The 23,909-nt window shown below is 44.4% G+C and overlaps 1 protein-coding gene across 1 annotated transcript; it reads left to right on the top strand.

Annotated features, from left to right (window-relative positions):
* The first annotated feature begins 16,192 nt into the window (after positions 1-16,192).
* PDE318 (P-loop containing nucleoside triphosphate hydrolases superfamily protein) lies at positions 16,193-23,909 on the top strand. Its single transcript, XM_048678491.2, has 14 exons — positions 16,193-16,465; positions 18,630-18,753; positions 19,576-19,696; positions 19,808-19,872; positions 19,947-20,060; positions 20,235-20,309; positions 21,012-21,050; positions 21,193-21,264; positions 21,425-21,538; positions 22,034-22,105; positions 22,210-22,246; positions 22,787-22,899; positions 23,060-23,269; positions 23,406-23,909. Exons 1-14 carry the CDS (start codon positions 16,302-16,304, stop codon positions 23,496-23,498), a joined length of 1,413 nt encoding a protein of 470 aa, XP_048534448.2. The 5' UTR covers positions 16,193-16,301; the 3' UTR covers positions 23,499-23,909.

Raw genomic sequence — 23,909 nt, 5'->3', positions numbered from 1 at the left:
TATGTTGTGCTACTTGTACGATAATGTTGCTTGATTTTAGTGAACTGCACAAATGGAGACAAGACTTCCAATCTGTATGTGCACCGTAATATCCCATTGAGGTAAGATAAGGATATTTCACAACTGTTGGCCTGTATTTTGTCACTTTCATCAGAAAATTAAGTTTAGTACTATACTTGTGCTCCCTAATTGACATGCCAAATCTTACATTGAAGGTGAAGCTTGTCTGTTATTGAACCAAGTGATGAAGGGGAAGAACAAGCGGAAGAAAAACAAAAATCAACTCCCGGTGCTGTAATGAAGCACTGGAACTGTGATGACACAAGTAATGATATAGTTTTGCATCTTAATTTATTGCTATGGCTGGAACGAGCAATTGTTTTGCCACTGATTTGATGCCACTCTTAATGTAATATGTAATTATCTCAACTTGTGCAAACAGGGATCTTCTTTGAAGATACCATATATTTTAGTGGAACTGCACAAGAAGATGTTGGAAACATTAAACTAATCGAGGAGTATATAGTAAGCATGGCCACCACCGTAGATAGCAACAGATGGTTCTGGAGAAGTGCTTCATCTGTATGCTCTACACAATAAGCCTCCTGACAAAGGTTGGTACTCGCCCACTGATTTCATCCATATGATTGAGCTTTGTCATCTCTATTGGTGTTGTGCTACTGTTTAGATACTGTCATGAAAAGGTGGTATTGTCCTTGAGAAGTGCTTCATCTGTGTTTTTTTAAATATTTCCTTTCCTTTTTTTTCGAGCAAACAGGGATGCTAGCATTTAGTAGTCCTCTTGCCTTTGCACAACAGGATCATCTTCCTCTGAAGAAGAATATGGAGTACGTGAAGTGACTAGTTCCAATTATGCCAGGATGAAGAAGCCCTGTCTATCTTCTCATCAGAAGGAGCAGTTGAAGGATGGTTACATTACTCCCCACAAGACCAAACTAACTTCAGCTCAGAAGGACTGACAAATCTCCATCTTTTTGCTATGATGCGCGAGTACAATGTTGTTCTGATTCTTTCTGGTGAGTTTCATTTTTCTAAAAGTGTGCTCTACATGGACCATGTATGTGCCTGTTGAAACTGTTAATTCATAATACAGTTTGCTTTATACTAATCACTTTTTTGTATTTGTGGAAACAGGGGTGCTCAGCTTGGTTTCAATGGGAACTGCACAAAATGTTCATGAATACATCGAATCATTCATTTCCACCACAAGAAAGGAGGTGCCGATAAGTTCAAGACGTTGCAACATATAAGGGCGAAATCATACAAGCTACGCACGAATTTGGTTGATTTTGGTGGAACTGCACAAAAAGAACAGTTGGTTTATTTAGCACGAGGTGCCATGTCAATGTCCGAACTGATGGCAAACCCTGCTCATTCCACAATCGTAGGCATTTGATATTTTGGAATGGGACAACCTTGTCAAATTTTTCTCATTGATTTTAGCAAGACATGCGTTTGATATTTTCGAATGGGACGCCCTTTGCTGTCAGCAGCTTTGATCAATTTTTCTTTTATTCTTTAGTTGTGAAGTAAATATTGCCTCTGACATGTGAGTCGCTGAGATGCATAATCATCGATTGTTTTGAATGTTCTCTATGAATTGCCAGGCCTGTGTGTTTGATTGCAATGTACAGAAACGCTAAAAAGCTGCTCAAACTATTTGTATTCCTTCTATTCCTTTTTACTTCGCACATTGTGAAAGTGCATACTTTTTTGTATAAGATTGGTCAAAGTAGAGATACTTTGACTGCAGACAAAACTTGTATGCAGACTAGAAAGGACCGGAGAGAGTACATGTGAAACTGCTGCAAACGAGGTGATCACCCTGGGAATAATGCTAGTACGTATTGTTTTGCATGTTCATCCAATGCTAGTGATACAGGAATTCGAACTAATCGAAATAAATTCATTCATACACGGTCGGATTTCATATAAACATGCTGGATTTCATTACATTTCAATATTTCATACATTCTTCAACTAAAAAGGGGTGCGCTAGAGGTATAATTAATTAACCAAAGCTACCCACCTGTGTCCCGCTGAGCCGAACAGAAGCTTCAGTGACTTAACTGCAGGTGCAGTTGCATAACTGACATGTGGCCTGTTGGGCCCACGTGTCAGTCAGCCAACTGCACCAGCAGTTAAGTAGAAGCAGCGTTCTTCTCCAGCGCAGCTCTCCGACCCCACGTCACCGCAAAGAAGCTAACCGGCCGTCAATGGTCAACTGCCTAGCTTGGCTTCAACCGGAGGGTAGCAGCGGTGGCCTTACTTGGACCCGAGCGGCGGCGACCTACCGTGCTCTACTCTTCCTCGTTTTCTGTGTGGTGCGGCCTCATTGGCAGCGGGGCGGGGCCTCGGCGGAGCCGGCGATGTCCTCTGCCTCGTTGTTGGCGGGCGGGGCCTCGGCGGAGCCGGCGGTGTCCTCTACCTCGTTGTTGGCGCCGCGGGGCCTCGGCGGAGCAGGGCCTCGTCGACGCCAGCGAAGCGGGGACTCGTCAGAGCCGGCATTGTCCTCTGCCTCGTCCTCGGTCTCGCCAAACAGCGCCTCGCCCGCTTCATCGCCCTCTTTGCTAGCCTCTTTGTAGGCGGCCGCAGCCTCCGCCACCTGCATGCGGTACCGCCAGCGCTCGAGGCGGCCCTTGCGGGTGGAGCGGTATGAGTCGAGCAGCGCCTCCTGCTCCACCCGCTCCGCGGCGATCTGCTCCACCGCCTGCAGGTGCTCCTCGAGGAGATGGTGGTTGTAGGCGGCGTCGGCATGCGCCTCCCGGAACTGCTCCTCACGCATCTGCCTCACCCTGTCTATATATTGGGCACGGGCCTCGCCGATGGTCATGGTGCAATGCACCGGCGAGGATGCCGCGGAGGAGGTGGTTGGCGCCGGATCGTCGACTACCATGTTCTCCATTGGGACGTCGTCGTCCTCCGACTGCCTGCCGGCCAGCCGGTCGGCAGCAATGGCTGCCATCTCCTTGTGGTCCGTTATCCACCCGTCCCGAAGAGCGCTGGAGCGCGAGGAAGCCATGGTGGGCAGTAGTGGTGTGGACAGGAGAAAGGGAACGGATGCGGATGACTGCGGCTATGGCCGGCGCAGTAGTTTATATAGCAATGGTGGGCGGGCGGAGGGACGGACTGTGGCGCTGGAGTAGCCGCCTCGGAAACCGCGTATCATTAATGTGGGCGGCAGATGGACGGACGGACGGCACTTGTGTCGTTTGAAGGCGGAGAAATCGCCTGCACCGGGAAGCGGGGAGGGCGGCGCTGACTGTTTCGAGCGGAAAGCGCGCGCGGGCGAGGAGATGACTTTACTTGGAGAGGATGACAATGGGGACCCACCAGGTCCATAGCCTCATGTACGCAAGTGCCTCCTTATTATATATATATAACTATAATTTATTTTGCTTCCTCCTTGTTTTTTGACATCACGGTCCCACACCATTGTCAACCGATGTAGTACTCCCTCCTTTCCGGTTTATAGGACTTATCTCAAAATTTTAGTTTTTCCATTTTATAAGGCTCAATTTGGTTGTTCCCCATCACATGTTCAGACTTCAAGGTGCATTAAATCATTGCATGCAAGTATTGAGAGAAAACTGACCAATGCATGCACTTTATGCATGCATGCATTGTAATTAATGCATTCATAAACATAATTTTTTTAGGAAAACAAGAGCATTAATTGGGTGCTTTTGCAAACTACAAAAAATATTCCACCACTCATCATCTACCTTGGTTGGTGAGATTTTTGAATTGAGCCTTATAAACCGGAAAGGAGGGAGTAGTCAATAAATGAGAGAATTGCACAAGAAGCGGCCGACAGCTGGGACCAAGCAGCTTGAGCAGTATTTGTGTTTTTGAGGTGTGAGCACTACAGAGTTTTTCGATGTTTAGCCCAGATATTATTTTTTTTTCCTCTGAACAACAACGAAAACATCATTGCAGGTATTAACTGGGCGGGCTGTGGCCCATCTAGCCCAGGCCAGATATTAATTTTTTTCAAGTTGAAAATGGCTAGCCCAGATATACTTTTTTTAGAAATACCCAGGCAAGGTCAAGTTGTTATTCTCCGCCCCGCTGGGCTGCAAATCTTTCCTAGGAGGGATGCATTAGGCTTAACAAGAAAATAGACTTTAAGAAATAATAAATGGGATGTAATTATAAAAACTGGGCAGTAACTATAAAAAATGCACCAAACACGTGATTACTTTATAAAATATTATTTTTGGATATTGAAAATTTTAATTTCATTAATTGTTGCGAGCGCAATGTTTCGTTGGATTTTTACGTAATATAAATTTATATTGAAATTGTATTTAATCTGACTAGAAATTTCGGGATAAAAATATTTCGGATCCCATCAAAATGTGGGAAATTTTATTGAATTCAGTTTTGAACGGTTGGTTGAAATGGACTGTACTTTTAACAAACTGTAAATGGGCTGTAGTAAATTCCATTAGAATTCAAAAATGGGCTACACATTCTTACAAATCTCAAATGAGCTATAAGTTCTCTGCCACACACTTCTGGCCTTACTAAGTTGACGCGTCCCCTAAAAAAACAGAGTTGACGCGTATGCAAGGCTTTGTCAACTTATAGTCAACACACGGTTCTAGCAGTGGCCGTTGGATGTCCATCCAATGGATGTCGTGCTTCTTATTCAATCTCGGATATTCTAGCTTCACCCGCCCAAAAAATGATTCCTCCCCCTGACATCTGGGGTGCGCCGTTTCAGAAGCTGACCTATGGGCCTACTAAGTTGATGTACCAAGGGCTTTCTCAACTTAGTCAATATAAACGATTCTAACTGCAGTGACCGTACGATGTCCATCCAATGGCCGTCGTGCTTCTTCAACCTCTGGTCTTCTTGCTCCAACCGCCCAAAGCAGCACCGGTCATGCCGCCTACTCCTGCCTCCCGTGGCCGGCTGTGCTGCCGCGGAGGCCTCACCGCCCCCTACTACTCCCACCGCTGGCCAGGCCATCTCTCCACTCACCCACACCCCCTGTTATTCTGCGGCGACGGCAGCGCAGCCGAAACAGTGAACCCTCGTACTCCTCTCCGCGTGTGCATCCACTTCCGCGTCTTCCCCGGCTCCGTGTCGTCCCCTTCCTAGGCCTCGCCGTCGTCCACCGCCCTGGTGCTCTCGGCGCAGCATGGTCAACGTGGTCAAGGAACGACTTCCATCGGACGTGGACTGTACGTGGAGAGGCTGACAGCTGGGTCCACGGCAGACGCAAGGAAGTGCCTCCTTATTACGCGCAAAATAATTATTCCTCCACCTGGCAGCGGGGACCCACCGGACGGGCCACCGTATTTCGCGAAAAAAATGATTCGCCCCCTGACTGCTGGGACCCACGAGCTACATCTTCGCACGCAAGGAAGTGCGTCCGGAAAAAACTATTCTCCCCCCTGACTGCTGGGACTCACCAGCTACATCTTCGCACGCAAGGAAGTGCGTCCGAAAAAAAACGATTCGCCCCCCGACTGCTGGGACCCACCAGCTACACCTTCGCACGCAAGGAAGTGCGTCCGGGCAAAAAAACGATTCGTTCCCCTGACTGTTGGGACCCAGCAGCCACACCTTCGCACGCAAGGAAGTGCGTTCGGGCAAAAACAAAAAACAAAACGATTCGCCCCCTGACTGCTAGGACCCACTAGCTACATCTTCGCAGGCAAGGAAGTGCCTGACAGTCGGGACCCACCTGGTCGAAGCGTATGTAGCGTTGTCATTCTGGTTGCGAACGTGTACGTACATACTGGTCGATGTAGAGGCACGCGCGTGTCGTAGTAGAGGCACGCACGTGTCGTAGTAAAGGCACGCACGTAGCATGTACACATACGTACAGCGGCTAGGGTGCAAGAAAGAAAATACGGCCACGTATGTGTACATACGGGCAGGGTCTCGAACGCCTACTCGCGCATACGTACGGCCAGGGCTCGTGTACATGGCTGGGTCGGAACGGAGAAACAGCGTCGTCGCCGTGTTCATGGGGAGGCAACGGAATGCGTCGTGTTCATGGGGAGGCAACAGAATGCGTCGTGTTCATGGGGAGGCAACGGAATGCATCATGTTCATCGGGAGGCAACGGAATGTGCCGTGTTCATCGGGAGGCAACGGAACGCGTGGGAGCCAACCGGCTGGGTCGGAACGGAATGTGTGGTCGTGTTCATCGGGAGGGCTTGGACGGAACAGGCGATGGAAATAAGGCCTGGCGTACCGTAGAACGGAGGAAACAGACCTCCTACTGTCGAAACAGGGGTCATGTTGATCGGGAGGGGTGTGGCGTACCGCAAAACGGAGGAAACGGACCTCCTACGGTCGAAACAGGGGTCCTGTTGATCGGGAGGGGTGTGGCGTACCGCAAAACGGACGAAACGGACCTCCTACGATCGAAACGGGGGTCCTGTTCATTGGGAGGGGTGTGGCGTACCGCAAAACAGGACTCCACAGGATACTATTCATCTCCACCATCGACCTCCTCCAGCCTCCACGGGCTCCTGTTCATCCAGCCTCCACCGCGCGCTACTCCACCGGCTACTGTTCAACCACCCCTCCACGGGCACCCCTCAACCGTCTACTGTTCATCCAGCCCTCCACACCACGGGGTCCTGTTCAACCACCCCTCCACGGGCACCCCTCCACCGTCTACTGTTCATCCAGCCCTCCACCACACCACGGGGTCCTGTTCATCCAGAGGCAACGCCACCGCTCACTGTTCATCCAGCCCCCCCCCCCGCGCAACGCTCACTGTTCACCTAATCAATTGGCTTCAGTTAGCAGCAGTAGCGGAGGAATCGCTCTATCGGGTTCAGTTAACAGCCATCGATCGCTCGCTCGGGTTCAGTAACGCGTAGCCTGCAGTGCAATCGCTCGGGTTCAGTTAGAGCCCAACGCCTCACTTGGGTTCAGTTAGAGCCAACGCCTCGCACATACGCGTGCACGTGTACGAGAGAAACGCGCATCGCTCGGCCCCGACCTCCCACCGTAACCGGGAACTCCCCGAAATTTTCCTCGCCCTCACTTCTACCACGGTTTTTTCTGAAATGGACGGCCCAAAGAATGTCATGCAGCTGCGTCTCCGGCCCGCCCTGGACGAAAAGCCCATTTTCTGTCATGATTTTTTGTCATAGAAGTAGGAGGCCACCACATCTATGATGATACCGGGTTTTGTCACAATTATCGTCATAGAAGTGTCATATGTATGACAGAAAAAAAATCGTTCGGCCCAAAATGTCATGGATGTGTCTTTTTTTGTAGTGCCCCTCCGGTGTCTATATAAACCGGAGGGTTTTAGTCCGTAGGACAACATACAATCATACCATAGGCTAGCTTCTAGGGTTTAGCCTCTCTGATCTCGTGGTAGATCTACTCTTGTAATACTCATATCATCAAGAACAATCGAGCAGGACGTAGGGTTTTACCTCTATCAAGAGGGCCCAAACCTGGGTAAAACATCGTGTCCCCTGCCTCCTGTTACCATCCGCCTTAGACGCACAGTTCGGGACCCCCTACCCGAGATCCACCGGTTTTGACACCGACAGCCATCGTCATCGCCAACGATCCTCTCATCGGGAGGGGGTAAATCTCCATCAACATCTTCACCAGCACCATCTCATCTCAAACCCTAGTTCATCTCTTGTATCCAATTCTTGTCTCTAAGTCCGGGATTGGTACCTGTGGGTTGCTAGTAGTGTTAATTACTCCTTGTAGTTGATGCTAGTTGGTTTATTTGGTGGAAGATCATATGTTCAGATCCTTTATGCACATTAATACCCCTCTGATTATGAACATGAATATGCTTTGTGAGTAGTTACGTTTGTTCCTGAGGACATGGGAGAAGTCTTGCTATTAGTAGTCATGTGAATTTGGTATTCGTTCGATATTTTGATGAGATGTATGTTCTCTCTCCTCTGGTGGTGTTATGTGAACGTCGACTACATGACACTTCACCATTATTTGGGCCTAGAGGAAGGCATTGGGAAGTAATAAGTAGATGATGTGTTGCTAGAGTGACAGAAGCTAAACCCTAGTTTATGCGTTGCTTTGTAAGGGGCTGATTTGGATCCACATGTTTCATGTTATGGTTAGGTTTACCTTAATACTTTTGTTGTAGTTGCGGATGCTTGCAATAGAGGTTAATCATAAGTGGGATGCTTGTCCAAGTAAGGACAGCACACAAGCACCGGTCCACCCACATACCAAATTATCAAAGTACCGAACACGAATCATATGAACGTGATGAAAAGTAGCTTGACAATATTCCCATGTGTCCTCGGCAGCGCTTTTCTTTATATAAGAGTTTGTCTAGGCTTGTCCTTTGCCACAAAAAGGATTGGGCCACCTTGCTACACTTTATTTACTTTTGTTACTTGTTACTCGTTACAAATTATCCTATCACAAAACTATCTGTTACCTATTATTTCAGTGCTTGCAGAGAATACCTTACTAAAAACCGCTTATCATTTCCTTCTGCTCCTCGTTGGGTTCGACACTCTTACTTATCTAAAGGACTACGATAGATCCCCTATACTTGTGGGTCCTCACAGAGCTAGATGGTAGTTCCTTACCTCCCCTCGTAGTTGAGGGATAAATCTTGGTTTTTGGATCTCTCAAGTTCTTCATAATGATAAGCAGATATAAATCCCAAGTGACTCAAAGAATAGAGCTATGCTCCCCGGCAACGGCGCCAGAAAATAGTCTTGATAACCCACAAGTATAGGGGATCGCAACAATTTTTGAGGGTAGAGTATTCAACCCAAATTTATTGATTCGACACAAGGGGAGCCAAAGAATATTCTCAAGTATTAGCAGCTGAGTTGTCAATTCAACCACACTTGGAAACTTAATATCTGCAGCAAAGTATTTAGTAGCAAAGTAATATGATAGTAGTGGTAACGATAGCAAAAGGCAATGGTAGCAAAAGTAGTGTTTTTGGTATTTTTTGGTGATGATAGCAATAGCAACGGAAAAGTAAATAAGCGGAGAACAATATATGGAAAGCTCGTAGGCAATGGATCGGTGATAGAGAATTATGTCAGATGCGGTTCATCATGTAACAGTCATAACCTAGGGTGACACAGAACTAGCTCCAATTCATCAATGTAATGTAGGCATGTATTCCGAATATAGTCATACATGCTTATGGAAAAGAACTTGCATGACATCTTTTGTCCTACCCTCCTGTGGCAGCGGGGTCCTAGCGGAAACTAAGGGATATTAAGGCCTCCTTTTAATAGAGTACCGGACCAAAGCATTAACACATAGTGAATACATGAACTCCTTAAACTACGGTCATCACCGGGAGTGGTCCCGATTATTGTCACTTCGGGGTTGCCGGATCATAACACATAGTAGGTGACTATAGACTTGCAAGATAGGATCAAGAACTCTCATATATTGATGAAAACATAATAGGTTCAGATCTGAAATCATGGCACTTGGGCCCTAGTGAAAAGCATTAAGCATAGCAAAGTCATAGCAACATCAATCTCAGAACATAGTGGATACTAGGGATCAAACCCTAACAAAACTAACTCGATTACATGATAAATCTCATCCAACCCATCACCGTCCAGCAAGCCTACGATGGAATTACTCACGCACGGTGGTGAGCATCATGAAATTGGTGATGGAGGAAGGTTGATGATGACGATGGCGACGGATTCCCCTCTCCGGAGCCCCGAACGGACTCCAGATTAGCCCTCCCGAGAGGTTTTAGGGCTTGACGGCGGCTCCGTGTCGTAAAACGCGATGAATCCTTCTCCTTTATTTTTTTTCTCCCCGAAAGCAAATATATAGAGTTGGAGTTGAGGTCGGAGGAGCTCCAGGGGGGCCACGAGGTAGGGGGCGTGCCTAGGGGGCACGCGCTCCCCCACCCTCGTGGCTAGGGTGTGGGCCCCCTGGTCTTCATCTTTTGCAAGGATTTTTTATTATTTCCAAAAATATGTTCCATGAAGTTTCAGGTCATTCCAAGAACTTTTGTTTCTGCACATAAATAACACCATGACAATTCTGCTAAAAACAGTGTCAGTCCGGGTTAGTTCCATTCAAATCATGCAAGTTAGAGTCCAAAACAAGGGCAAAAGTGTTTGGAAAAGTAGATACGACGGAGACGTATCAGTCACCGGTACCCGTCAAATTGCTCGGGGTGATCTCCACAACCTAATTGGAGACCCCGACGCTTGCCCGGAGCTTTGCACCACAATGATTGAGCTTCGAACACCACCAACCGTCTAGGGCGCCCAAGCATCCAAGAGGAACAAGCTCAAGGGTACCAAGCACCCGAGAGTAATAAGCTTCTCAACTTGTAACTTCCACGTATCACCGTGGAGAACTCAAACCGATGCACCAAATGCAATGGCAAGGACACACAGAGTGCCCAAGTCCTTCTCTCCCAAATCCCGCCAAAGCAACTAATGCTAGGGAGGAAAAAGAGAGGAAGAACAAGAAGGAGAACACCAAGAACTCCAAGATCTAGATCCAAGGGGTTCCCCTCACATAGAGGAGAAAGTGATTGGTGGAAATGTGGATCTAGATCTCCTCTCTCCTTTCCCTCAAAAACTAGCAAGAATCCATGGAGGGACTGAGAGTTAGCAAGCTCAAAGAAGGTCAACAATGGGGGAAGAACACGAGCTCAAGAGATGAGGTTCATTGGGGAAGAAGACCCCCTTTTCTAGAAGGGGGAAAATCCAACCGTTAAGTGCTCAGTCCGCACACGAGCGGTACTACCGCTCGGGCGGAAGAAGCAGGGAAAAGGAGCAACAAAACATGAACCTTGGGGCGGTAGTACCGCTCGGTACTACCGCTCACCCCAGCGGTACTACCGCTGGAGGAGCAGAACACAGGACCAAAAGAGGCAGGGCAGAGCAGAGTACGACGGCAGTAATGCAGTAGCGGTACTACCGCCCGACCGGAGCGGTACTACCGCTTATAGGCGGTAGGCGGAACTACCGTGCCTTACTGCCGTGCAACTACTGCTAAACCCGACATGAAAAGTGCAGGATCCGAAATCGAGGCGGTAGTAGAGCAGTACTGGAGCGGTACTACCTCTTGATGCTACAAGCGGTACTACCGCTGCCGACCGCGGTACTACTGCAGGGAGAAAACCAGAACTACCATAACTTCTTCATAAGAGCTCTGAATTGAGCAAACTCAAGCTTGTTGGATACAAGACGACGAGTAGCATCAAAACAGAGGAGTGAAACCTTCAACCGAGAAGAACCGGCAAAACCTCCAACATCGAAAACATCATAGAAGATGCATGTGAACTCCGTTTTCGATGAACTCGAGCTTGTCATCAAGATGACCAAAAGCTCCAAAACTCACAAAGAGAACCAAAGAAGAACCAAGAAAGATGATGCAAGGATGCAATGGTTTGAGCTCTCTACGAACGATACGATCAAGCTACTCATCGAGAGCCCCCCTTGATAGTACGGCAATCAATCCTATAACCTGGTCTCCCAACTACCACTATGAGACCGGTAAAATAGAAAACCTATCAAGGGCAAACCTTTGTCTTGCACATAGTCCACTTGAGCTAGATGATGACGATCTTGACTTCCTCAAGTTGGACCACCTTTCTTGATTGCGTTGGCTCGATGAAGACTAGTTGATTGCTCCCCATACTCCATTATGGGTGAGCCACTCTTCCGCACATCTTCATGAATCCATTGTTACCACAATGGACAGCAAGCTTCAAGCATTTGATCTCTTCATGATGCTCCACTTGAACTTGCACACCGCAACCTAACCCCACAAAGAACTCTCATGAAGAACATGGGTTAGTACACAAAGCGTAATTGACAATGCTTACCATACCATGGGATCACTTGATCCCTCTCGGTACATCTTCTACGCTTTGTGAGTTGACCAACTTGATTCACTCTTTGACATAGTCTTGATCAACCTCTCACAAGACCAATCTTTAGGTAATTCCTTGAATAGCACCTTGGTCGACACAAACTCTCCTTGAAATCAACACATGTACTCCAAGAAAAGCCTATGGACAAAACCTTCAAATAACTCAAGGCAGCCATTAGTCCATAGAGATTGTCATCAATTACCAAAACCAAACATGGGGGCACCGCATGTTCTTTCACTTGGCATGGTGATGCTAGTGTGTGGAAAAAAATTGGGTCCCTTTTATTGTTGTGGAAAAAAAGTGCATCTAGACTTATTGTCTCGGCCTACTAGAACCACCACATGTGAGCATGTAGTCATAGTAATGGTAGGCCTCGATGCGGAAATTGAAGGAATACGGACATCGAACGCACGTTGCATCAAGTTCCGCTAGTGTTTTAGGGTTTTTTCACAAGGAAAACCTTAGAAAATGCATAAAATGTCATAACTCAATGAAATTTATCATGGATTCTTGGTATGGTGATGCTAGTGTGTGGAAAAATTTGGGTCCATTTTATTGATGTGAAAAAATGCATCCAGACTTGCCCTGCCTGCCTACCCAAACCACCACCATTGAACATGGTGTGCTTCTTGCCATGCATGAAATGACACCAAAACTTGCCAGCATGTGGGCATGCTCATGGCAGGCCTCCATGGAAAATTTGAAGGAATTCAGATACCGAACGCACGTTGTGTCACGTTCGGCTAGTGTTTTATGTTTTTTTACCAGGAAAACCCTAAAAATGCGTAAAATGTCAGAGCTCAATGAAATTTATCATGGATGCTTGACATGGTGATGCTAGTGGGTGGAAAAAATTTGACTCCATTTTATTGTTGTGGAAAAAATGCATCCAGACTTACCATATCGGCATACCCGAACCACCTCTTTGAACATGGTGCACTTCTTGCCATGTATGAAATGACACCGACTTTTGCTTGTGTGTGAGCATACTCATGGCGGGCCTTCATGCAAAAATTCGTTCAAACTTTTCTGGTTCGGGTTGTTTTCCGGTGTTTCTCATGAAAAAAAATTCATCGAAACTTTCTAGCATGAGATCTAGTTTCGAAGATCTCGACATGAGAAATCCAATAATGAAAACAGTTCATGATTTGGACGCACAGTTTAAGAAATAAAACATTTTGAATAAACAAATCTAGAAAAAAAGCGAAAACTTCCAGATTGCGACAAGTGCGTCACTTTCACAACCTGAGAAGTTAGGAGCGACCTTTGCAAGGGCGCCCCTATATCTCGCGCCCAGCGAGAGGGTGGGACCCTCGCTAACTGGTGGTGCGAGTTGGGCCGGCCCAGGCGCATGGGAACATTAGGCTCATTTTTCTTGTTTTGTTTATACTTCCAAAATATTATAAATAAATATATTAAAAATATCACCCCATATAAAAACATTTGAAAAATGATAAATTTGTATAGAGAAAATGTTTATCACATATTCAAAAATTGTATACAAAAAATATGTTTGAAACAATCTGATCATGTATTTAAAAAATGTTAACCATGCATTTGAAAAGAAAATGTTGAACAAGTGTTTGAAAAGTGTTAAATGTGTATGTAAAAAATGTTTACCATGTATTATAAAAATTATGAATTTTTTCTGATCATGTATGTAAATTTTTTAATTAAGCTTTTGAATTTTTTTGAAAAAGTTTTTGAATTTTTTTAATCAAGCAGTTAAATTTTTTTCAATATGTATATTTTTTTGACCATATATTGAAAAAAGATAAACAAATTAGAACATGTATATAAAATTGTTAATCAAGCATTTGAAAAATATTAAACAAGTATTTGAAATGTTTTAATCAATCATCAATAATGTTGAACATGTATTAGAAAATGTTAATCTTGTATTTGAAAAATGTAAATCAAACATTTAAAAAGTTTAAAGTGTTTATAGAAAAAATGTTGATCATGTAATTAAAAATTAATCTTGTATTTGAAAAATGTAATCAAGCATTTAGAAAATTAGAAAATGTTACAAATGTTTACCATGTATTAGGAAATATATAAATTTGTATTGGAAATATATTAATCACGTAATATAAAAATGTTGTTGACATATGTAAAAAATATAGAATAAAATTAAAAAAAGAAACCCAAAAACCAAAAATGTAATAAAAAAGAAGAGACAGATGTAAAAAAATTGATAGAAAGGAAAAAAACAGAGTAGAAAAAAGAAACAAAACCAAACCAAAAGAACTGAGAAAACCAGTTAGAATTGCTTTTAGTAGGTCGCACACGGTACTACCAACAATTAAGGATGTGTTTGGTTGCCTGCATATACTTGACCAGGCGCGCGCGGGAAGAATCCGGCCTGTTTGGTTTCCTGTATACACTGTTGGGCCTGCATAGCACGGAACTTAAAGCACCTTTGGGCCTAGCTCGCTGGAAACGCTTAGATCAGCAGTTTCTCGCGAGCCAGGTCGAGCTGAGCACAAACGAGTGGGCCCTTGCACCAATGGAGACAGAGGGATGCAAGGTGATTATTTGAGGTCTTCTTCAATATTCATTAAGCCCCTGTCTAATATCCTCCCTCTGATCTATAAAACGGTGCTTCGGTTCGAGATAAGCTTTACATAAAAAAGATGCACCTCGATGCTACGGTTCCATTCAGGCGATCGGTTAGTAGTTTCGTCGACCGTAAGTTCTTAATTTCGTCTTCCCGTTTGGAGTTATTCTGGACAAATTTTGTCAGATTCATCGCACACAATCGATCATTTGAAAATTCCTTTAACCAGTAGCCTAATCTCGTAGTTCCTCACAACATTCGTGTTGTAAATTTTTGGTTTTGACGATTGTAGCTTCATCTTTCTTTGAGCAGCAGTCTACTGCACTCACGCCATCATGTCGAGCTCCTCTGTCCTCTGCTCAGAGCCCTCCTATTCGTCCCTCTTGACGCCGAAGCTCTTCTCCTTGATCTCCTTGCCCACGTCCTACTACACTAGAGTCATTTTCGGCGTCGCTCATCTAGGACTACTCTCCGCCATCCTCCTACTGCACTGACGCTGCAATGACGCGCACACTGCTTTCTTGTGTCCTCTGCCTCCATGCACACTGCAATTCGCCGCGCCGCCGATGGGGTCGATCATCTTGACCTCCTCTCTCTCGCCCTACTACACTGGAGTCATTTCCGGTGTCGATCATCTCGGCCTCCTCTCTCGTCCACTGCACTGACGATACCATGGCACGGCACTGCATTCTCCTCCTCTGCCGACTGTCTTTGTGCGAGCACAGCAACTAGTTCGCTGACGGTGTCGCTCGCCGTGCCGCCGACGGGTCGCTCATCCATGACTCCATGCTCGTCATGTTGGACACGGCGCCTTGGCCACTATCCACCACAGTCGCCATGGTCCGGCGCACACTGCATTTCTTCTCCCCCTTCCTCTACTAGCTCTTTAACCCTATGTGCTAAGTGCAAGTGCTAGCTCTTAATTATACCCCATGCGGGCAACCAAACAGCGTGTAGTTGTATGCGCCGAGACAATGCAGGCAACCAAACAACATGCCAAAGTTGATCCACTAATGCAGACAGTCCATATGCAGACAACCAAACAACTTGCAGATGTTACATATGAGACTGTTTTTCGAGAGCCAGACTGAGTGGAGAAGGATATAAAATGCAGGTACTGTAACCGACGGCAACCAAACACGTCCTAAAGGAAAGCAGGTGGAGTGGTTAGCAGCGCCTTCAATCTCCCTGGAGACACGCTTGCGTTCACCCCCTTTTTTCGTGTCGCTGAATGCGAGATATAGTCGCTGCGTCTGAGAGCTCCTATTGGCCCGCATGCCTTCAATAGTTAAGCTTTCGCTGAATGGCGCACAAATGGGCCGACCCATTCGAAGGCGTCTGATGTAAAATTTCACAAAAAATAAATCCAGGCGCGTGGAGCCGAAATAAAGACCTCACGCTACAATGCACCGACAGCAGACAGTCGAGGTGGCTACTATGGCTGGATAAAACGCAGCGCTAACTTATAAGTAACAGCTAAATAAAAAAAGGGCTAATAAAAGGAATAGAAAATAAATAGAAACGGAAACAGAAATAGATTAGAAAAGAAAAGAAGAAGAAGAAGCTGAGCGACCGTGGGCCAGCCCAAAATGCGGCGTCCGGCGCCGAGGTTCAGCGAAGACTCATCCTTTTGACGCCTGCCGGCGTCAAATAGGATCTGGCTTTTGGGCGCTGTTTTGGATTACGTGGTTGGGCCAGGCCCACTATCAAATTATCGCCAAGGAAACCTAGAACCCACAGGCATCTTCTCTCCTCTCTCTTCGTCCAGGCTCCCCTCATCCTCCAAAAAAAAAGGAAAATTCTTCGTTCAGCCGCCGCACCAATCCATTCCCCCGCTCAGGGAGCCGTGCGCGTGCGTAGCCATGGCCTGGCTGCCCTCCGGCGCGGCGGCCGGCCCTGCGCTGCGGGGAGCGCGAGCCTCTCCGGCGCTGTCGTCGGGGGTGGCGGCCGCCGTCATGCTCTACAAGCGCGCCCTGCCCCCGTCTTCTCCACTACTCTCCGCCCGCCCGTCCGCCACGGCTCATAGGTCAGCCCCCGATTCTCCGCACGCCTTCTCTCTGGAGCGGTACGCGTGCGTGTCCCCTGAGCTAGATTTCCGCCGTCCCATTCATTGCTTCGACTTGGGACTGGAGGCGCCTTCTTCTGTAGTTTGGGGGAATAAAAATGACTGCTTGGGCTATGAGATGAGGTTATACAAAAGCGAAATTACCAGTAAATTGAGCCCCCTTTTGCTAGACTAGCCAACGGTGTTTTCGTGTTAGGCTTCATTGTTAAATCTTGATATTGGTTGAGTATTCATGATTTCCAACTAAAGCCAATAACCAAGAGCCAAAAATCAGCAGCAGGTTAGCAAACATAAAAGGTTCAATATTGGCTGAGCTACAGGACCAGAGGGAGCTACTCTACTGGAGAGGGAGAAGGAGGAGGGGGAGCACCAGAGCAGAAATCATATCATGCGTTGGTGCTGTTGCTGCCGGCGAGCTGCTTCAGGAGCCCTGAGCCCACCACCACCGGACGCTGCTGCTGCTTGCTGCCGTTAGGGGAAGTCAGGGACGAGGGAGGAGGTGAGGAGGAATGAGGAGCATTGCAGCAGGACTGCTGGAGCAGTCTGCAAGCTTGCCGGCGGCAGTACTGGAGCCTGAGGGGGAGGAGCAGAGGAGCACTCCACCACCTGCTGGCCTGCTGCTGGATACTGAGAGACTGAGGTGGGGAGGATGCGAGGAGCAAAATGCCATCTTGCCATTGATGAGATGCTACTGGAGCCTGAGAGGGGGAGGAGGTGAGAAGCCCACCACCATCTTGTCGCTGGTTTGCCGTGAGCTGCCAAGATTGAGTATGAAAGGGAGGAAGAGGTTCGGGAGTTGGAGTCTGTACACAGGGATTGGGGTAGGCCAGGGTTAACATATGCTCCTTACTGAGTTTTGACTGGGCTGGACCGTATCAAGGAAGTATCAGGGAACGTATCTGCATTCATTTTATTGCCTATATTCACCGATACTGGCATTGATACATATCGGGACGTTGGGAACGGATCTGTATCGAATACGGTAGACACGCTGTATCGCTGTTTTTTAGATGTACTAACGAACCCCCTTTTGAGAGAATACAAAACTTCTGCTCACAAATTACATCTGTGCGTTTTATTCGATAGTTGCATTTGCATAGTAAAAAAAACAATTGTGCACCTTATTCCATAAATCACATGCAGACCTGGGTCGAAAAAAAATCTCCCCCTATTTAGGTCGATTCAAACTATTTAGTTTGTGTATTTCCTGTGTTTATTGCACACATTCTTTTCTTCTACATGTGTTACCTCTGGAATTCATATTTATGTGATATTTTCTGTTGTTTTGTTACTCTGAAATAACCACTAAGCATATCATATTTATTTTGATAGGCCGTGCCATTGTAAATCATTTATTCTTTTTATCCATGGTAATTAGCTAAATATAGAATTTTACAACTATTGACAATCATATGCTGAAACAACCACTAAGCATATCACAGGAATTCAAATATAGAATAATCTCCTGGTCTTGAATTTTAAGAAATGGTCTTGGGCTAAATCTTTGAAATTCGACAGTATAACTAATATACTACCTCCGTTCCTAAATATAAGTCTTTCTAGAGATTTCAATATGAATTACATACAGATGTATATAGACACATTTTAGAGTGTAGATTCACTCATTTTGCTTCGTATGTAGTCCATATTGAAATATCTAAAAAGACTTATATTTAGGAACGGAGGAGTATATAGCATGCTGTTCTCCCCCTAATAATATTATTTTTCTGTTTTATTCCAACCCTTTGTTGTCAGTTTTTTTGTGTGGTAATTCCCTTTGCTTGTGTGTGCACATAATCAAATCGTAGTTACAGTGGACTGAAAAACAACACCATCAGAAATGAGCCAAAGGCAAAAAAAATGGTTTATGTCTTGTTTTTATTGATATGTGACCGCAAAGATCTTCTTTAACCATCCAATCCAAGTAGCTCTTCCTGTTTTATTCTAGATTGTAATTGTATGTCAAGTGTTAGATGACAATGAAGATTGATAACCTATTAAGCTTCTCCAGTCTGAATATACTTTCAGAATATGGACTCTGTTGATGCAGCTATATTTATCTTTAAACTATTCATTTCGTTATGCTATTTTGAATATGTCTTCATCTTTGGTACTTGGAACTCAGGTTTTTTTGTCAACTCTTGGAACGAGGGGCTTCTACAGTCTACTTGGGTCGTTGGGTCCATTCTGCAACATGCAGTGTTTCTGTAGATGACAGACCACATGTAGAGTTAACAGATGGATCAAATGTACATTTCTTCAAACCCTTCGCCGAGCATGTCTTTTTGAAATTTATGTCGTGTTCCATATTCAGAGATTTATTGTCGCATGCATTGCTGTCATGAAAAAAGTACTTGTATAGTGTGCTTACCTGTTGTTTCCTTATTTTTATTTCACATTTTGGTAGTCATCATTTTGAACCAAAATTTTAGCATATTCTTGATTGCCAAGATTCCTGTGTGTTATTTTTATTTTGAGACCATATTTTGTTGGTGTCAATTTGTTCCTCTAACTTCTCTCACCTGACCGATCTGATTCTTGTATGTGCACCTACATTCATATTTAGCTTCCTCAAAGTCTTAAGATCTTGTTTCTCTGTATAATTTATTAAAAAATAATCTCATGTGTATTGTCTATTTTTTTGCATTTTCACTTGAATTTTCTTTATAGCCAGAGTTTCTGCTGTGCTTAGTGGTTATATGATAGGAGTGTAGCTGGGCTTACTTTGTGGGTGTCACAGGGGTTGTTCGTAAGCATATCGAAGCTGCATAATCTACAAGAACCGTGATGCTGCAGCTGTAGTATACTTGACCAGTGCTAAATAACAAGGAGCTGGTTAATAGTGTAATATATATATAAACCTCAAGTGCTGTGAAACTGAGTTTCTCTGCTTCAGGCCTAATTAATTCTTGGCACCTCAAGAGCTGACATGTACTTGGTGCATTTTTTAATGTTATATGAAATTTCAGCACGAAGACATATACTAGGCAAAAGTTACTTCCATTAGCACTGTATATTTACTATCAGATGCATCATAAGTTTCTTTTGTTTGCTATTATATATTCATTCAGGGAGATCTTGTGCAAAAGCGTGAAATGGTTGGTGCATTTCAAAGAATACCTATGGTGATGCCTGCAACTGATATACTTATGTCAGCACAAAGAAAATCAAGAAATGTGCCACCCACAAAGGGTATTCTTCAATTTAACATATATTTTAGCATTTTTTTCCTTGTAGCTACTATGACATTTCACATACAGTTCTGGGTCACCTATTTTGTTTTAAGATCCATATATTCTGTAGGTATACAAAACATAGCCAAGCGTGAAAGAAACAAAGGTGCAAAACAACTTGATGCCTTAATGAAGGTAAGTCCTCTATGTTGTTGCACTGCCAATGCAAATAGTTCAACTTGGTTACTGTGAGCTGTTTTGTTTTTTAGGAACTTTCGGTGCCACTGAGAACTTATACAGAGAACTTCCCTAGAAGGAGAGATTTACATCCTTATGAGAGATCTCTCATTGAGTTGACCTTTGGGGAGGGATATTATGAAAAGGTACAGTTCTTATGTAAGTTGCCCCTCCCGGTTCTGAGTATAAGCACTGGACTAATGATTACAGAACAAATGTCAAAACTAGCAGTGTTGCTAATTCTTTCAATTGTATTTGTCATGAAAGTTCTTCATTTTACTTCTAGAGTTATTGTGATTTTATTGGTAGTGCTATGACAGGTACTAGGGCGAGTGGATGCTCTTAGGAAAAAGATAACTTCTGTCGGGAAGCAACATGCTTCTGTCTGTGCTAAGGTTAGCGTAGATGCAGACCTTGTGGGGCAATCCCATCTTCATTTGTTGAAACCAAACATTATCCTGTCTTTAATAACTCAAAGAAAAGGAAACGGCATGTTGAGAAAAAGCACCACCAAAATTCAGTAATCACATAATGAAGTATCCAAGTACAACAGCCTAAAGAACAAATGCAATAGGGTAAAAGAGTGAGTGAATAGAAATTCAATGCGACACGAACATTACAAAAAGGACAGAATCAGACCATCTGCCTCCAAACTGGTCACACCCATATGCTCTGTTAACTTCATTCCCACCTGTATCAATATTGTACCATTGCAACTATTCATGTATTGTTTTTACTAAGCATTTGACAAGTGTCTTACAAACACATTTGGAACTAGTAACTATAACCATTGATGACACATAAAGTCATTTATGTTTCAAAGTTAGATTGGCATTCTGATAGGAAATGATTACAATGAGCACATAATGTAGGGAAAATTATCACACCGTATATGCACCGACATGCTCGGTAAGGTACTTTGGTCGTCCACTATGGGAACGAGGACAATTCAACAGCCTTTTAGTATGCTATTCATTGTTGTTCACTTACTAAGCCTAGATAGCCAAACCCTAACTGTTGCGAGCTTCTTCTCTTTCAACAAAATAGTAGCATAAATTTTGTAAATTTGATTCACGATCTACATTTGATATTGACAGTCTTTGACGAAGCGTGAAGCAGAGGAGCGACTCACTGAGGTTTGTTCAAGTTTAAGCACATATAAATAAGTGTCTTCCTAGACCCTACTATCTTTTGTTTTTTGTTCAAATGTATAATCAGTTTATTTACACTTCTTTCTCTGCTTGATGAGTTCTTTGGTTGCATCTAATATTTTTTTAGGGCCGGAAGGAACTTGAGGAAGTTTTCCAGCGTGGTCAAAATGCAATTGAGGATTTAATAAACGTTGCAAAGGTAATATTCCTTACTTTGTCATTGGGGATTGTTGTGTGCGAAAAACCAAGAAAATTATTATGGTGTCTCATAATTTATTTTTTCACACTTATTTAGGCTTCTAAGATTTCTATTTCACTTATTATGTTATTAGCACTGACTGATCAGTAAACTATTACAGGCTTTGCGTTCTATGCCAGTTGTTGATCCACATATACCGACACTTTGTCTTGTTGGATCACCCAATGTGGGGAAGTCATCATTAGTTCGAATATTATCCACTGGAAAACCAGAGGTGAGCATATTTCTAAGCAGTGAATAATGCTTATTGCTTAATTTATCTGTAGTGTAGTTTGGTGGTAGACATAGCTTCCTGATAATTCATGTATTACTGGTTACTCCCTCCGTCCCATAATATAAGAGCGTTTTTTACACTAGTGTAGTGTCAAAAATGCTCTTATATTATGGGATGGAGGGAGTAGTAATTAAGATTCTAAACAACTGTGCTCATTTACAATTCTTTGAAGATGGCAATTCTTAGTACTCTTGTCTTATTCAGTATTAATGCTGCTTTTTTCTAATAGTTCCTCCATTGTATAGCACTAAGGCTTCTTGTTTTTGATTAACATCAAAGCACAAATGTTTTAATTTACTTTTAACCCATGTTGACAAGTTCTTTGTCTGGCCTTAGCCTAACTGAGTGTGTACCTTGTAGCCTCATTCTACTCTCCTTTCTTTATTTCTATAATTTTGTGTTTCTGTTTTCTTATTCTACCTCACCTTTCTGCAGGTCTGCAGCTACCCTTTCACAACAAGAGGGATTCTAATGGGTCATATAGTATCCAATCATGAACGTTTTCAGGTTCAAACACATGCATTTCTATTTTCTCTACTCTTCAGACAAAATGCTTATTTCCTCCTTCCCATCTAAGACCTGACGCCACTGAACAACCAAAATATTTGTAGGTTACTGACACTCCGGGGCTTCTCACAAGACATGATGGTCAGTCAGACTTCCCTTATTGAATATGATGTGAATACAATGTGATCCCCTCCCCCCCCCCCCCCCCCCCCCCAATACTGAATATGTGATTCCCTTTTTACATAAAGTTTGCAGCAGTTTTCCCGTAGAATGTACATCCATAACAAAATGTTCTCTAGTAAGTAACAGTGACATTTGCCAACACTATATAAGCCTTTCTTGGTTGGGAAATGCCCTTTGGTTCCCGTGTGTATATACACCCGATATGGGATTTTTTTAAAGAAAAAGTCAAGTTTATTTGCCCTGAAGGCAACGGGGGTTTTTCTTTCGTGGATTTTTTTTACGATTACAATGGATCGTCAAGTTTATTTCAAAAATATTTTCAGAATTTTTTTAGTTCATATTGAATTAGTAATTTTTTTCCAAACGTCTATATCCTGGGTGCTTATATGTTCTCCGCTCCGTACTTTAACAAAAATTCCATGTTCTGTGCACCTGTATTATTCTGGCATATCCTTTATCACATCCCTTTTGATCTATTCCGAATTTTGTGGTTGACAGATGACCGGAATAACATAGAGAGATTGACACTGGCTGTCCTTTCTTACATGCCAATTGCTGTTCTGTATGTCCATGATCTATCTGAAGACTGTGGGACTAAGGTGGCTGATCAGGTGCATCTTTTATTTACCTCTCCATTTTTATTTTCTTTGTCACTTATAGGTTCTAGCCTCCCAATACCAAACAGATGACGCAGTCAGCCGGTCAGCCCATTGGTTTTGCATTCTCCCACTTGATTGGTTGTACTAAACACAACTTCTTCCTCCTTTGCAGTACATCACGTACAAGCATATAAAGGAGCGGTTTGGCGACCGTCTTTGGATCGACGTCGTGTCCAAATGTGATCTTCTGGACAGGGCCACACCCTCCAGGTTCGACGATGCCGCTGATGATGGCGTCGACGATGAATTAAGGAGATACAGAGAGTTTGGACCGGAAGACGCCATCCGGGTGTCCGTGCAGAGCCAAACCGGAACACAAGAGGTCAGCAAAACTCATGGCTGCCTCGCTAGTCACGAATCGTCTTATTGGTCGGACGGTTATCCGCCTCTTTATGAGATTGTGAAAGTCATGACCGTGTCCGGGCTAATATGTTGTATATGTCTCCTTTTTTTCCCAGCTGAAGCAACGGGTACATCATCTGCTAACCTCTCAGAGGGCTCGGATCAAAGCCGACACGGGCGACGATGAAGCCGTCAGTGAAGTTAGATAAAAAGGGATTCATGTTGGACTATCGTTATAGGTTAGATGTTCTTGTGGAGCTGATCTGGTCAGCCTTATCTCATGCAACATGCATGGCGCATCAGTCACGTTGTTGGAGGCATTCAGTCAGCCAGGTTCCCTCACTGGAGCGTCGATCAGCTCGAGCGTTTTCTTCACGAGCTCTAGTCCAGCGCCGTCCTTCGGTGGACGCGCGTGGTTAGGCTGGCTGATGCTCTGGAAGTAGACCTCTTCAAACTTCTTCACCGACCTGTATGTACGACATTTATATAAACGAAACGGCCCTCCATATGTATGTATGTACTCCCTTATGGCCTTTTAGGGATCGGTTAGAAATGCCCTAAATGTTCTTATATTTCTTTACAGAGGGAGTATATTATCATATAAGAGCAACTTTAGCAGA

This window comes from Triticum urartu, chromosome 6A (genome assembly GCF_056163025.1).
Source record: "Triticum urartu cultivar PI428250 chromosome 6A, HENAU_Tu73, whole genome shotgun sequence".
Taxonomy (NCBI): Eukaryota; Viridiplantae; Streptophyta; class Magnoliopsida; order Poales; family Poaceae; genus Triticum; species Triticum urartu.
The sequence above is the reverse complement of the archived record's forward strand: the minus strand, read 5'-3'. Positions and strand labels throughout refer to the sequence as shown.

What these genes read in the sequence shown, in the direction of transcription:
- PDE318 (XM_048678491.2), top strand. Translation starts at nt 16,302, where the DNA reads ATGGCCTGGCTGCCCTCCGGCGCGGCGGCCGGCCCTGCGCTGCGGGGA. An exon ending in CAGAGGAGCGACTCACTGAG is followed by an intron (nt 21,051 to 21,192) that starts GTTTGTTCAAGT and finishes ATATTTTTTTAG; the next exon opens with GGCCGGAAGGAACTTGAGGA. An exon ending in TATCCACTGGAAAACCAGAG is followed by an intron (nt 21,539 to 22,033) that starts GTGAGCATATTT and finishes ACCTTTCTGCAG; the next exon opens with GTCTGCAGCTACCCTTTCAC.